The 16,079-nt window shown below is 36.5% G+C and overlaps 1 protein-coding gene across 1 annotated transcript in view; it reads right to left on the bottom strand.

Moving 5' to 3' along the window:
• Positions 1-16,079, bottom strand: part of ITSN1 (intersectin 1) — a 140,558-nt gene that overhangs the window by 97,021 nt on the left and 27,458 nt on the right. Inside the window, exons 2-4 of the mRNA XM_082478940.1 lie at positions 11,337-11,396; positions 6,484-6,576; positions 4,437-4,500 (exon numbers count right to left, since the gene is read on the bottom strand). Coding sequence (XP_082335066.1) covers positions 4,437-4,500; positions 6,484-6,576; positions 11,337-11,364 — 185 coding nt within the window. The 5' untranslated portion in view covers positions 11,365-11,396. The remainder of the gene's footprint in view (positions 1-4,436; positions 4,501-6,483; positions 6,577-11,336; positions 11,397-16,079) is intronic.

Genomic DNA, 16,079 nt, shown 5'->3' with positions numbered 1-16,079 from the left:
AAAGTAATTACACAAGTTGTATTCATAACTGTCTTATTTGTTCAACCTAAGTAGCTTCTACACTGCAAACACTTTGGTTTATAAAATTTAAGCCTTTCCATTACTAAAGCACAGGCAGAGTCCCTCAACCTGTTATATGCATAGCCATGAAAATGCAATAAAAGTAAATATCACACTGTAGGCGACCTTGATTCTCCAGGAACTGTTTACAGTGTTCTTCTAGAACACAGTAAGTCTTTGCACTCCACATGAGAAAATATTAACTGTCCAGTAATAAAAAAACTTTGATATGCACCAGTCTCATTGCTTTAATTGAACTCCTATTCACATAATCATCAGTAGCTTTTAATTTAACATCTGACCTTCTGTTCAACTTATTTACTCTACGTCAATGGCTTTATTACTTAAATTAACAGCACAAGTTTCAGTGAGAAAAATTACGTGCACACTACAGAATTTATACACATTTTTACAGCATGCTAACAAAAACCAGCTTTTGTGTGACAAAATCTTTAGTGCAAAAATAGGACAAATTTTTGTTTCTAATTACTGAACCTAGCGTCATGCTGTTAGGTTACAGTGCTACTTTTGAACAAACATCACCTTAAACGCAGTGAGTGGCTGACAGGAAACACTACCTAACATCACTGTTCCGCTTCTAATGAAATTTGGAAGAAAGTAATGTCCTTAAACATGTTTCATTTAAGGTCTGGCCGGAACCAGTGCAGAGCGGTAAATAGATTAAACATTGACTAAATATTTATTATATTTTACAGAACAGGCATGTGTTTATAACAGGGTTTTTCTAATGAGAATAGCTGCAGTAGGCTTCATCACAATGCCAGGTTTCAGGTGTTGATAAAATTCTTCCCCTACAGATGTTTTCCTCCTCCTTTCCCTCCTCTTTTCTGCAGAATGCAAAGACAACTTGATTATTTTTGCATTTATGAGGTGCAGAAACTAAGCATGCATAGTATTTTCTGTCAAGCATGCTTATGATTAGCCTACAAAACATCCACCTCCATGAAAATAACAATGTGTTAAAACAAAGAAATCTGCTTGCAGTTCAAAAAAATCTGGATTTATTTAGCTATATATTCCCATATAAGATTATGCAATCCCATATTGCATTAAAAAACTCAGCCATAATTAGAGAGGAGAAATTAGGTCTTTAGCATCAGTCACTTAATCAATGCATGTATAGTAAGAGTTACAACTAACAGAATTGCCACCCATAATCTTTCACTACCACACTTGGACACAAATTTAAGAAGGTTATGAGGGAAGCGTATGTCAGAAATAGGTAAGTCAACCAATGGCTTTAGTCTGTCCTGAAAAAATAAGTAACTCTAAATGCATGAAAAACAGATGGCATTATTTTAGTTCTCATTTAATTCCAGAGAGACAGGCCACACAGAATATGCTTTTTGAGGCCACCATTCATAAGGGCTTTAAAAGAATGCCAGATTATTGCCTGCTTAAAAACAGTTATCTTCCGAGCCACTGCAGTCTCAAATTCAAAGCCTACTTAGAGGCTTCTTAATAGATTACCAGCTTGGCAGACTCCAAAGCCTGTAAAGGGCAGAACAGTAAAGAAGTTGTCACGACAGACCATAATAATTCCACTAATTTGCTCCCTTTAAGGTCCCAGAGACTTCTTTTTTCTTAAATGAACAATGAGTAGAAGGGACACAGGAATTCTCAATGCTAAAAACCATGCAGCTACTATTTTTAAGAAATATGAATTCTGGGAAAGTTTTGATTAATAGCAGAAATTAAAATAAGATATACTCCTTAGAGTCTCATCTTAGAAAACGACTACACCAACTGCAGAATATTCTCAAAGCAACTCTTGAGGCAGAAGACATTTAACTGGTACTTCAGCTTGCTAGCTAGCATTTCTTGAAGTTCTAGTGAGAATTATTTTTTCATGATACAAAAACAGCAATTCAATTTTAATTAAAATTAAAATATAAGACAGTGAAAAGCCTTATACTGCTCACTTATGCATACAAAATTCTCTCTCTCGTGAGATATATGTTTGGAAACTCATAGAGGTAGAGGGCTTGCTTTTCCTGCAGAGAGCTCTGAAAGCAATATGGCCACTCACTCATTAAGCCAATTACCCCTGCAGCTCCTTTGCCAGTTGTGTTTTTCTATACAAGAACTTCCATAGCCAACAAAACAGGTGAAACTTTGTATTAGCATAAGCTTGACTACATACAGCTGTAGGTAATCCTTTATGAACAAATGCTAGGTTCCTATCTTGCAGACAGATTGATATGATCAACTGTATTAAAAATAAATAGACTAATTAAGAATAGCAAAATGCTTCCAAAACACAACATACATACACTTCCATATTTCTAGGATCAGAAAATGAATTTGAAGTTTTACAAGTTGCTCTAACTCAGAATAACAACTTTCCTTCCTTAAAGGCTGTTGTATCCCCCCCAATAATCAAATGCTACCTAAAAAAGAAAATAATTCCATCTATTCAAGAAATAAAGAATACTGATAAAAAAGGAAGTTTTGCGCAGCTCCTATCTCTCACAGGGATTCTGGGCTTATTACTCCAGAATTGCCACCTCTATTAAAGTACTCACAGATCTATATAAATGTTAATAGTTAGATACACAACATTAGAATATTGCTATTAATCCACAAAGCAAGTATGCTACTTTGAGATCTTACCCCTGGGAGCTAAGACAAACAATGATTCACAATTTTCAATGCAGTCTTGAGCATACTGTGATGTCCTTTGCAGGCTGCAAAGGACTTCTTGCCACTGAACAGTTTAATTTCTACTGTTTCTGTAGGACAGCAGTAATCTGTGGTAGGTTACAAACATCCACTGATAGATCAAAAGAGTTAAATCATTCAAGTTGTGGGAAAAGAAGGAGGTTTTCCTTTTTTTTTTTTCTCTCCTCCTTTTTTTCCTTTTTTGTTTTTTTTGTCTTTTTAAGAGGACTTACTACCACTACACGACTATTTTCCTACTTGGTTATTCTAATTCCAACAGGGAATATATACAAGTGATCTAGATTTTTACTTAAATATTTACTTCTCTTAATTCAGAGATGATCGAAAAAAAGAAGAGAGACAGTGAGAAAGGGATGTATTCATGCTTTTTTATGATTTATAAAGGCAGAATGAATAAGTTTTAGTTCAGCTTTATTTAAAAAAATGTGCAAGTTCAGGTCTTGTCTCTATGACAACTACAGAACTAGTGGAATGATTCTCTCCCTCTCAAGAGGCTGAAAAACTGAATAATTCAGAGAGGAAGAGATTTCTAGTCAGCTATTTACAACTGTTTAGTTTTGTTAACACCTATTTAAAGCTAATGCCTACGGAACATTTTTGGAGAAAGGATGTCTTGTTTCAGACAAAGCTTCTTTCCCTGTTTAATTAAGAGGCATGAGAAGTTCCAAAGGGATGTTTGAACTTTTACCGAGTCTTCAGAAAATGAGATAACCAGACCAGATTTTATATTTATAAGATGAAGATAATTTGAAAAGAAAATAAGCTATATATTTAAAAGCATGCATATTTTCAAAGCAATTGTTTTTCTTGCAAGAAAACAATTCTCTTCTTTCTCCAGTCAGAGCAAGATTCTGTCTTTAGAAGTCCTTACTACAACAAAAAGTTTTTATAACTGCAATAAACTACTCTTTCAAACAGTCAACAACAGAGGAAAATTTAACAGTTTCATCAAGTTATCCATCCCTCTGCTGCTTTTTTCCGATGTAGAATGAAAAAGCAGTATTATTTGCCTCTGTATAGCAACAAAAAAAAGTTTTAGTAGTAATACAATGTAAATTATGAATAATCTATGCAAATTAGCATGTCCAAGTCTGGCAGGGTCATATAATTGGGAACAGAAACAACTGGAATCTTGCATGAAGAAACTGGCAGATTGTAGAAAATTTTGTGATGTGTGATATACAGCAAAGTAGATTCTGATCTGTCTAAACTCACTAAGGAATGGTAAAAATTTCAAGCTTTCAAGCTACATCTCCCAACTACAATGAAAATAGTCTATGCCAGTCTCAATTTTTATAACAAATTTTGCAAGTCTTACATAGGCTCCCTGTTAGAAGAATTTAAATACTAATTACTGTGCTTAGAGATTGTATTGGTACCGTTTTAATAAAGTTGAAAGCATTTAGCAATTAGAGATGAGGGCTGCATATTGCCAACTTCAAAAATGCCATTTGTAGAAGGATGTCTGCTTCCAATAACTGAACTGAGTTTAAAAACTCAGCTAAAACGTACTACAAAGCATATTTGCCTTGTAGACTTTTGGAAGGCACACTGCACTAAATTGGTGATTTTTAGACCCCAGACTGTGAAATACAGTTACTGTCCAAATCTGTACCAGTAAACTTTACTCGGTGACATAACTGCAATTCTCCCATCCCCTCCCATATACTCACCATATCTGTGCTAATACAGGTTGAGGTAACCCAGATTGAAAAAAAAAGTTTCTAGCTTGATCACCTATAAAATAAATAGGACATCATTTCAGAAAAAGCTAAAAATACCTGTAAGAGAAAGAGGAAATCATGAGTCAAAAATATCTAAAACAGAAGCAACAGTAAACCCATAAATACTTAATGCTACGCATACATAACAAGAGTATGAGATTTAAACTTATTTTGTCACTTTCAAACCTACCAGGTGTTTCCAACAAGCACACAGTGTTTAAGTCTGCAACAGTCAGCAGCACATGAAGTCAACTGGGCATAAGCATTTAGGGCAATAGGAAACTCACGGTTCACAGTGTCTAATCTGTGTTAATGGCTCTCTTTGCAGGAATCATATGCCTTGTGAGAAGGAATTTTTTTCTTCCAGGAAAGCATGTATCAATATAACTCTATCTTAGATTTTTTGGAAGTACAATACCAGTGAGCTAGCACAAACTGAAGTAAGTGGTCTTTACCCTGATGCGAACCAGATAAGCCACCATTAAAGAAAGCAAGGGAATATTTCAAAGTAATTTTCCAACTATCAATTAAAAGTAAGGATAGCAAAACAATTACAAAAGGATTAGGTACTTGGAAGTGTTGTGGCCTGTAAAGGAAAGTTGTAAACAGACTAGAAATAGCACTAAATATCATAGGAGGTCAAAAGGATTAGTGTTTTGTACCATATCTGTCATGTAACAAGAGCAGAAACAGTCAAATTGTATACTTGGAGGTATGACTGTGACGAGACTCTGCTAAGAATCTGATTCTGATTTCACACTGTGGAAATCCTCTTGATGGATCAGACAGCAAGCAAGGTAAAACACTTCCATACATTTCATCTCAATTGAGCATCAGAGTTGAGATAGCACTGAAGAAAATTAAATGAAACAAAACAAACAAAAGAGTAGGAACCCCATTCCCTTTAAAACCAAAGCACACTAGTGGTGTTCAATGAAAATTTAGTAGGATCAGTGCAATTCCTTTACTTGCATCTTTGCTTCCCACAATTTAAATCAATTTTGCCATTTAGATTTTTTTTTAAGAGGTCATCCATGCTGGTTTCACTAGTTTAAACAATCAGTTTCTGAAACAGATTTCAGTTAAATTGATACATCTTTGTTTAAAAAGACTTCTTAATCTATTAGTATGTTCGCATGGTGGGTCGGCCCCAGGCAGAAACAAGGCACCAAAGTCATTCACTCATTTCCCTCCCCCCAGCAGGATGGAGAAGAGAACAGGGAGAACAAAACTCAGAAAACTCGTTGGTCACAATAAAGATAGTTTAATAAGTGAAAGAGTAGAAAACAACCCCAAGCACTGCAAAAGTAATCACTCACCACCTCCCTCAAGCTCACTCTCTGAGCAATGGCTACCTTGGAAGACAACACTCCAACCACGCACCCAACCCCCAGTTTTTGTTAAGCGTGGTGATATGGGATAACCCTTTAGTCAGCTGTCCCTGCTGTGTCCCCTTTCCAACTTCTTGCCCACCCCCAGTGAGGTTGGGGGAGTGAAGAGTAAGAAACAGTGAAAGCCTTGAGGCTTTGCAAGGACTGTTCAGCCATAGCAAAAACGTCTAAAACACAGCACCATACAGGCTGCTATGAAGAAAGTTAACCCCATCTCAGCCAGAAGTACAGTATGGTGAGTTAACTCACTGAGCACATTACCAGGCATCAGGGTGATTCCATATCCTGAATTCTAACTCTACAGTTTGTAAATATCAGCTGGCTCTACACAATAGAACTGCTTTATAGAGCCACAGATATAAATAATTTTAATTCTACTTACAGAAAAATCAAGTGGCATAAACCAGGTATAAAGCTGGTAAATATCAGAAAAATAACAGAAAAGATGGGGTTGATGTGGCAAGGCATATGAAAAATGGGATATAAAATGAGTAAGATCTGTTCAATTTTAAAAAATTCTTATGCCCAAATGTCTCCCAGGCATATTTAGGCTCTTTAGTTAATATTTAATTAAATGAAATTAGAAATAAAAACTATTTCATTACCAGTGATAAATCCAGATATTGGTTTTAGACTATGGAACTGTTGATCATGTTTAGCTCTCTCCTCCACAGTAATAGCCCAGATATCCAGGTTGCCTAGTTCAAAAGAAATGGAGAAACAAAATTAAGAAACATTATCTAAAAACTACACTATTTGTATTTCTGAGTGTAATTAGATCCTATCATACTGGACTGCTGAAAACAACATACACACAGAAACTGTTCATCCAAAGTCTCTATAGTTGAAAGCTCCGTGAATCCTTAAATAGCCAGTTAGGACTTACGAACTTACCAAAACTAAGTGTTACCAAATTAAGATGACTGCTGAGCACTGATTCACTTATCTGGCTCATACGAAAATTTAAGTTACAACCAGGCTACTCAAAGTGCAATCAAACTTACAAATGGGCTATTAAGAGACAACATCAGCATATCAGAGGATATAATGCAAAAAGTTAGTAATTCTAGATATGTAGGGGATGGGAGGTCATTTGCCTCCCTAAGCACATACAGCTGAAATGCAAGTTCTTTTAACTGAAAAGGTACCCCGAATAATCAGTTGTGTACTATGTGGTTTTGTACAATTGTAAGAGAAGAAGTCTTCTTAGTTGTCTAGGAAAAGTACAGCTCAACCTGATAGCAAACATTTTTCATGGGCAACAATAGCACAGGAAAGCTTGTTCCTCATTCTTCTGAGGATGAGAAATCTGAGTAAGAATATGTTACACAGACCAGATTCTTCACACCAGACATAAATTGGAGGTGAATATTTAGTTTACATTGAGATTTGCTACCCTTCTACAGTGCCATGCTTCCACAATGTTTTCTCCAGTTCTACCTCCATTTTTGCAGGAGTTCCTCTCTTCTCTCTCCTCTTGCAGGCATTTCACTTTCATCCTTCAGATTATTTGTACTCAGAGCAAACATATCTCAACTGCCACTTGAGACCTCCAATGAACTCTTTAACACCATGTTTCAGGTTTGCCTCAACAATTTCTAACAAGTAAAAATCATGATTTCAACATCTGTAGAAGTACATACACTGGTGCACCTTCCTGTAACACCTACTGTATAGGAATGTAATGATATGAAGGCATCTACGTTAATGGAATCACTGTTTTTTTGAATTAATATAAAAAAATAAAACGTAGACTTGCAGAAAAATAAAGGAGAGACCTACCATTCACTCCATCTCAGCACTAAGTTCTCAGAGATTAAATTTCACGTAATAAGGTCCTCAAATAGTTACAACACGTATTTCAAACTGCTTGCAGGCTGAGGCAGAATCAGACTCAGCAGTTACAAAGACCATGAGAATTTCCTGCCTCCTGAATTTCTGCTATTTAAAAATCTACTTTCATGTGGCAAAAGGTACTTTGGAGAGAAAAGGAATGGACAAGGGGAAGAAAAACATTCCTTTAAGTGGTAGGTTTCATTAATGAAAGAAAAACTAAATCCTTGGTTAAAAATTATCATCTCAGTTTCAGGTGGCCTATATATTTCTAGAAGCGGACAGGTCAACAATTTTAAGATTAGTCCAAAAATCACAGAATTTCATTGATTAAGCTCATAGAGGCACTCTAAACAGATTTCATAGCTGTGCTCCCTGTGGGGATGAAACAGGACTCTTCTTTGGATATGAACATCCTAAAACACAATAGTTCAGGTAAGCAATTACCTCCACCATCTTCTCATGAACTCCTGACAGGAGGAAAGGAATGGTGTTGATTAAGACTTTATGACCAATATGCAGATTAGGCCAACTAGGAGCAGACGAACATCTCCCTGTATTGGAAACATGACAATTCCAACCTAAGATCCTAAGGCTGGATGTAGTAGCTTACACAAAGAGGGAGAATTTCTTGAATATAAAGTGATGATGAAAAAAAAAAAAACAAACAACAAACCAACATGAAATTTGCAATCATTCACTGGCTTTCTCTCTCAATTTTAAGGTATGAATCACTCCAGTACCAAAAAAAACCCAAAAAAACCAACCAACAAAAAAATCCAAACTCCAAAAAATACAACAACCACCCCTCAGCTCTTCCTATTGTTCTGCAAAGAGGGCAATAAACCCCAGAACTAAAACCTCTTGTGGCACAAAGTAAATAAATATGTATTCTATTAACTATTTTAAATCAAAATTTGTTGACTTCTTCTGTGAAGTCCCTGTACCAGAACAAATGATTGTCAATATTTACTCTTCCAGATGGAGATTTGGTTGGTGTTGAAACAGTATGAACACCAAAAAAAAAAAAAAAAAATGTTAAACCAAGCAAGCCTAGTAGCCTCTTCAGTCAGAAAAATATGAATGACATCTCTGGCATTGCCCTGTTTCCATCTTTTGTTATTTGAGGAAACAATAAGACCTATGGGAGGGCATGAAGCAGGGTCTTACCAAACGCCAAGACATGGTTCATGGCTTCAGATTCTGGATGCCAATACAGAGGTTGTGGGGCGTTACAGTATATTTGGATACAAAGGCAGCAGTCACCAAACCACAAAACTGACTCATAAGCAAGATATTCTTGAATGCAGCAGCAAGCCCTCTAACCATCTTTTCTTCTACACAGCTTAGCAATCACCTCATCTGCAAAAGTGAAGCAGCAAGCTCTCATATATGAAATGGGCATTATCTTCTCCTGGACATATTGTCTTCCCAACAATTATAAAAATCCTACCATGTCTTTTTTTTTTTTTTTAAATTAGTCATCCTTAAAATGAGCAGTGTTCTGGAATATCAATGAGTCACCCCCATGTAAATATTGGGTGCTGTGCTCTTTCCATACCCTTTTCCCAAGCTGACTTGAAAGATTCTTTAAAAAGAAAGGAAGTAAAATAAAAACAAAACCATCATACATCGTTATTCACAAGCAGAGGGACACCAGATATTGCACATTTGGAGTGAGGGCCGTCCTAAGATGGAGACTGCATAAGTCTTTTCCTCTGCATCTTGTTTGGCGACTATAGGTAACTGAAAATGTTGCATTCTCGAAAAGATGATAAATTTCCCCATAAAAATCGGATTTCTTTTTCTTTTTTTTTTTTTTTTTTTTTTTTTTTTTACACAATTTGTTTCTTCTTACAACAGTCTTAGACTTTTGCTGTCATTCTTCTAAAAGGAGGTATGATGCTACTTGTTACACTTGGTTCAAGTATGAATATCATAACAAACTTCCCTCACACTACATTACAAATTCAAGATACTCCAGAAACTACATTAGCCACATGCTTATTTCAACTTCCTCTTTGTAGAGCAGTGAGATGAGAAAAGTTATTTAAGTTACTTCAGTAATATATTTCAGTATTTCAGAAATAGTGAATTCCTTCCTAAGGCCATGTACTAGAGTTAACAGGATCCTGGACAACAGATGCAAGATCAAATGGTTATATATTAAGTTGAAACAAGAAAGCTGTTATCCATCTGTAATGCAACGAGAACCCTCTGAAGATGGCAGAGGAGGATACTTTGAAGACGAGATTTCCAGTGAGAATATATGTCCATATTTAAATATGGGTGCATGCAAAGCACAGCCCTAAGAAATACCTCAGTCAAAACAAGCAGATTTCTTTCACATCATGATTTCTTAGATTGTGAAAAACACGGTGAAATGAAGCTATTCAAAACTTTTTACATAACCTGAAAGGGTTATGAAACTACATGAAACTGTCTGGTGAGTTTATCTGATCAAAGCTTTTGATAGTCAGTTTCACTCCCAAACTGAGAAAGTCTGGGACCAAACAACATTTAATTCCAGAGGGCTGGACTTAAAAGATAACTGAGGCAATGAACAGCAGCTTCCAATTATACGTGTGTTCTAGCTACCATGTGCAAAAAGATGCTTCTTCTGTTGTGCTTCATGGGCTTTTTCAGACTGGCAGAGATTTCATCCAATCAATTGTGTTTAACACTGTCTGAATAATATGTACGTTCCCTGAAGTCTCCCACTGAAACACTAACACCAGATACAAATTCCTAGCTATATCCCATGTTCCTAGCTATACTTGATCCACAAAACTAGACTTCCATATATATTTATGTACATACACACACTTTTGTGTGCGTGTATGCATATTTATGTGTATATATGGTACACAAAACCATACATATATACACAACAAGAATCATACCTGCATCTCCAGAGAAAAGCCCTTAACAAATGCAACATTTAAGTGGAACCAAACTAGTTACTAGGCCTCAGAACTGAAATTTATCTTTGTAATCTTTCTTCAGATTGGTTGCAAAACTGGGGTCAAAAATGTCTTTCATGTGAATAGCAAAAAGCAATGTCTCTATTGCACTACCAGGGCCCTTCCTGTATCTTTCAAAAAGACTGAAGTTCAAGATGCTATACTCTCCCTGTTATAAATGGAGACCTAAAAAAATGTAGTACCTTTGTTCTAATCTAAACATGGATTATGGGACAATAAGGAAAAGAAATTTGAAGCGATAGCATCCAAAGGCATTTGCTATACTTTTTAGCAATAAAAAAGTCCAGGAAACCTCAAAGAAAAAGTGTATCTACTTCTTAGCCACAAATAGTGCAGAATGAGGCTATGCCCTACTGCCAGTGGCTGAGTGGCCTCAATCTGCCCTACAGTTACAAACTGTAGGACTATAATGGATCGATGCACAAAAAAGGGTACAGCACAGCTTTTCTGTTGGACTCTTCTGAGATGTCTCTGCAAAATTCCATGTGTGTTCTCCAATTGGTCTGCAAAAACATCATAAATCAGACAAACTATTGTCTCAGAAAGACATACTATCCATAAACACTTCCATACAGAACATATTTGGAAAGCAACAGATTTATGCAGGTTTTGCATATAAGAATACACTATAAACAACTTACCCCCAAAAGGTGTTGGAAACTGAGCCATGGTTCTGTCACTTTTAGCTTGTTAATAGATGCCTGAAAAAAGAAAAAAAACCAACAGATAAGAATGTTACAGTATCTTCCATTTTAAATATATTTTCTGTACCACCATATCATTAATTAGTACAGCAATAATAAAGGCAATGAAGAAGTAGGCTCATATAAACACCGCCTGCAAGAACTGTTACTTACAAGAGAACTAAAAGTCTAATTTTTTGCACTACCCTATGCATCCACAAGTGCATTTTCATACAAGCAAATAGCTACATTTCAGTTCTATTTCAAGAATGTCCTCAAAAACAATCTTCATTTATAAGTAATCAGTGATGTAGTAAAGAACAGAGTTAAGTCAGCCACAACAGACTAGATCTCGGCGACACTGCTCAAGGCTGCATTACTCTACCGGGTGTTAGAGCTCTGCTCCTACTTAAGAGCAAAATTGGCTCTATTTCCAACTGTTGAAAACATACAGCATTGTCAGTGATCTGTTTTTTATTCTTGACAGAAAAATTCACGCAATGCAGTCTTGCTTAGAGTTCCTTTGTTTTAAACAGAGTACATTAAAAAATGAAACTAGATTTCAAGACTGCTTTACAACCAAACTAGCCCACAAATTTAATAAGCACATCCGAATGAACAAAGTGCTAAAGGTGACATTGCAAGTGAAAATATTTTAGTTGGTGGGAGATATTCTTAAGTTAGCACAGCTTACTTTTCAAGTAAAAGCAATCCACACAGTCTAGAAATTTAACCTTTAAAGAAAAAACGAAAACATTTTTCTTACTCCACACAAAGACTGACATGAACTGCTTGAGCCAAGAGGACAATAGCTAGCAACAGAGCCACAAAACAATGAAAAAGCAGCCTCTTGTCCTACTAGATTCCACTCATGTTTTCCAGGCAACAGGAGAAAAGCAAAAGGAAACAGAATCAGAAGGAGAATAATTTAGACTGCTTGAACAGCAGCAGATATTTATCAATATCACTAAGTAAAGGCATCAACTTGCATCAACAATTTCCTTTTGTCTGACTTTCTTGTTTGCTCCCCTCCCCATCCCCCTTTCACACTTCCCACATACTCTTCTGGCTTCCAACTTGGGAACCTACTATATATACACTCCACAGATGTCGCTGCAGAAAAACCCACAGCACTTTTGTAAGCCAGTCTCCCCTTCAATTGCAATTTAAAGAACTATGAAAAAAAAATACTGGGTTTGGTTTTTTTTCCTCGTAATTTGGCAGAACAACAAAGCATGGTACATGACTCAGAAACCTTCTTCCAAATGCCAGGTAACACAGCCGATACTGATTTCATGCACAGCAAGCGTTACCACAAAAGTTTAAAAATCGCATGCATACTGACACAATGTTTTCAGAATAAGCCATCTTAGTAGTATGGCTTTTTCAAAACCATTTCTTAATTGCCAGAAGACCAGCACTTTAAAATAAGAAAACATAAGCAAAGATTACTCTGTTGCAGGCAATACCTCTATTATGCTTGTGTTTTTAAAACTGCAAGCAAACCCTAGGGAAAAAAAAAAAAAAAAAAAGAAGAAAAAAAAAAAAAAAGAGTTCTCTGAACTTCCACACATATACTATTGAATACTAGAGCACAGGCAGTTTTTACAGTTGAATGTTAAAAAGATAACAGGAGACCAGCAGAGCACAGATTCTTTTCCTATTTCAATTTCCCAGAGTATGCAAAAGGACAGGAAAAGCACTTGGGGCAGTAATAGGAGGACAAGAGACTTGGAAAAGAACTGGAGGATGGGTTGGGGAGGGGTGGTGGTGGCAGTGTTTGTTTTGTTTTGCTGTTTTGGTTTGGGGTTCTTTTGTAAGCTAGGAAAACTTAAGTACTGTAAATAATGGGATAGAAGAGTGCACAACAGGATTGAAAGAAAGACACTCCTCCACAGGTTACTAATACTCCAAAGGAAATGGTAGTTTATTCTTCCTTTAACTTGAACACATCAGTAAGAGGTGAGGGAGTGGGAAGTCTCAAGACTAGCTTTGTGATGGATGCCCAAGAAAATATAAAACCATCCTAAAGAGCTTCTGGAGAGAAATAAAAAATATAAATAAATAAATAATAAAAAATTAATAATAATTAAAAAAAAAACAAAACAAAAAAACAGCTGTTAGCAGTAAGCCAATTAAATAGTGATGTGTAAAATGGAGAAAAGGAGCAGAAAGCTATGTTTAAACTTGAGACTGAAAACCAACATAAAACAGACTGCAGACAAACATACAACAGGAAGCAGAGGGAGAGAAAAATCAACATAGTCCTGTAAGAGAGTAATTTAAGTTTGCTGTTTATTGCCAATGGAACATCGAACTTCCATAACCAGAGGTTTCATTTTACATGCCTGAGGTGACAGCAGGGGCCCTAAATCTACAGGAATTAAACTTTGCAACTGTGGACAGTCGATTCCAACAGCTCAGGGTTTGTTATATACAAAAATGAAGGCTAAAAGAGATCAGGAATTTCACAGCATTCCAATATTGACTTCGTAGTTTTTAGTTTAAGTATCAAAGAGCTGGAGAACCTGCCCTATAAGGAAAGACTGAAGGAGTTAGGTCTTTTCTCCCAGAAGAGAAGGTTCAGAAGGGACCTCATCACAGTAGTTCAGTAATTAAAGGGCAGCTAAAAAAAAGGACAGAGGCTTTCTCTTCACAAGACACCACGTGGAGAAGGGGCAATGGGTACAAGTTGCACTGGGAGATGTTGCATCTCCAATGTAAGAAAGAAATTTTTTTACATTGAGAACAATCAATCACTGGATAACCTCCCCAAGGATGTGGTAGAGTCCCCATCGCTGCAGATTTTCAATATGAGGTTGGACAAGGTGCTAGATAATTTCACCTAGGCTCCCTCTCCCACAAAAGGTTGGAACAGATGGTCTTTTGAGGTCCATTCTGACCCTGGCTGTTCTACGATTCTGTTTTTTGGCTTGAAGATCTTTGGAATGGAGAGCAGGTATTATTGATCCAAAAAGCATCTGGCGTAGTCATTATAAATTTATCATATTTTTAAATTATTGTAATGAAAATACAAGCGCTCACATTCCAATTTGCAACACTATTTTGAAATATTAACAAGCTGTTCTAGATGTGTATTCCTCGTACCCTAATCTCTACCAGTTCCACAACAGCGTTAACTCCTCTGCCTTCGTTGTTCCTCCTGATACCCACAAAAAGAAAGAACGCATAATGATCAAAACAAAAATCATGTAGGAATCAACTGACCAGAAAGCTGACAGAAAAACAGAATGGGTAAACTGAGGTCTGTGCCATTCCCTTCAGGAAAGCAGTAATTTCTCTAACTACTGATATTCATGTTTGTAGGAACTTTTGAACTCTTATCAAATTCTATTGACATTGACCATTGAGTTCAGAAATTATGCAAGCAGGAAGAAGGAGAGACTGTAAGAGGAACCACAACTGCATTGTCAGTCAATCGTATGCACTGTTTTGTTAGAAAGCCAGCCCAAAACTCTTACCCTAAGCAAAATTATGCGAGTAATGAACTGTTAAATAACAGTCCAACAAATAATTTATTTTCCGCAAGAATCAGAAGATACAATGGATATTTCATACTGTTTATAGAAAGAACAATATAGAATATTGAGCTATTCACCTTCACTTGTCCACAAAAAAGCTTAAGCCATCACCGCAATGAGATTTGACAAACACATCCAACATTAAACACTTCCTTCTAACATACATCACCTTATCTATAAACAACAGAGAGATATATGTCTAATCTACACACAAGATAAACCACTAAACACTACAATCATTCACAAGCTATGTACTTCCCGACTCTACAGAAAAGGCATACACCCCAGGTTTCAAATTCAATGTGGAACCCACATCTACCATCCTGCAAACCCCCTCCCCACAAAGGTCTGTGCAGCACCAGAATGTGTTTGTGTTCTCAGGTCAGTGAAAGCAGTGTAATGAACAAATGAAGTTCCAGTAGATCAATAATCTGCAAATGCACACAGGACCCATTATACACGTCTGCTCTCTGTAATTCTTTTCTGCTCAGGATTATGTTGTTATGAGCAACCAGAAAGGATGCTGGTTTTGAGTATTTTTCCAGCTTCACTCAACATCTACTGTGTTCAGGGGTTTTACCTCTCTGTCACCTGGGAGGTGAACATTTCCAGCAAGGAGAGTAGGGAATGAGGAGAGTGTTATCTCTCAAAAATAATGGGGTTGATAAGACCAGATGAACCTACATTTTTCAGTCTGAGGACCAATGCTATTTCTCAGAGGTAAGGAGACGGACAATACTTGGAGGCAGGTTGTCAGCCCTGACTCTCTTCCACTGTGGCAATCCTACTGGAATACATACAATCCTCCCACCCATGGTTTCCCACAAACTTCAGAGCGCAATGAAGCTTTCCCTATGCCTGAGCATGGGGGATGATGGAATGTCATACTTAACTTTATTATAGCTTCTCTTTAAAGTTATCTGTGCTCTTCTAAGGACACATTTACATAGAAAACTGCCATGAAGCCATAGGAGGTATAAATTAAGAGCAATTTAGCTACTTCGGTGCTGTGTGTCTTTATTTGGACATGTTCACACAAAAAAGATTACATTTTTGTTTTCCTTAAAATGCAGCACAGCATTTCTATTCCTAAACAATCATTCACAAGATAATTTGGGCAAACAATTCAAGCAGCAATTCCTGAGGCAATTTATCAGTC

Source organism: Vanellus vanellus (assembly GCF_965231255.1).
Source record: "Vanellus vanellus genome assembly, chromosome: 1".
In the NCBI taxonomy this organism is placed as follows: Eukaryota; Metazoa; Chordata; class Aves; order Charadriiformes; family Charadriidae; genus Vanellus; species Vanellus vanellus.
The sequence above is the reverse complement of the archived record's forward strand: the minus strand, read 5'-3'. Positions and strand labels throughout refer to the sequence as shown.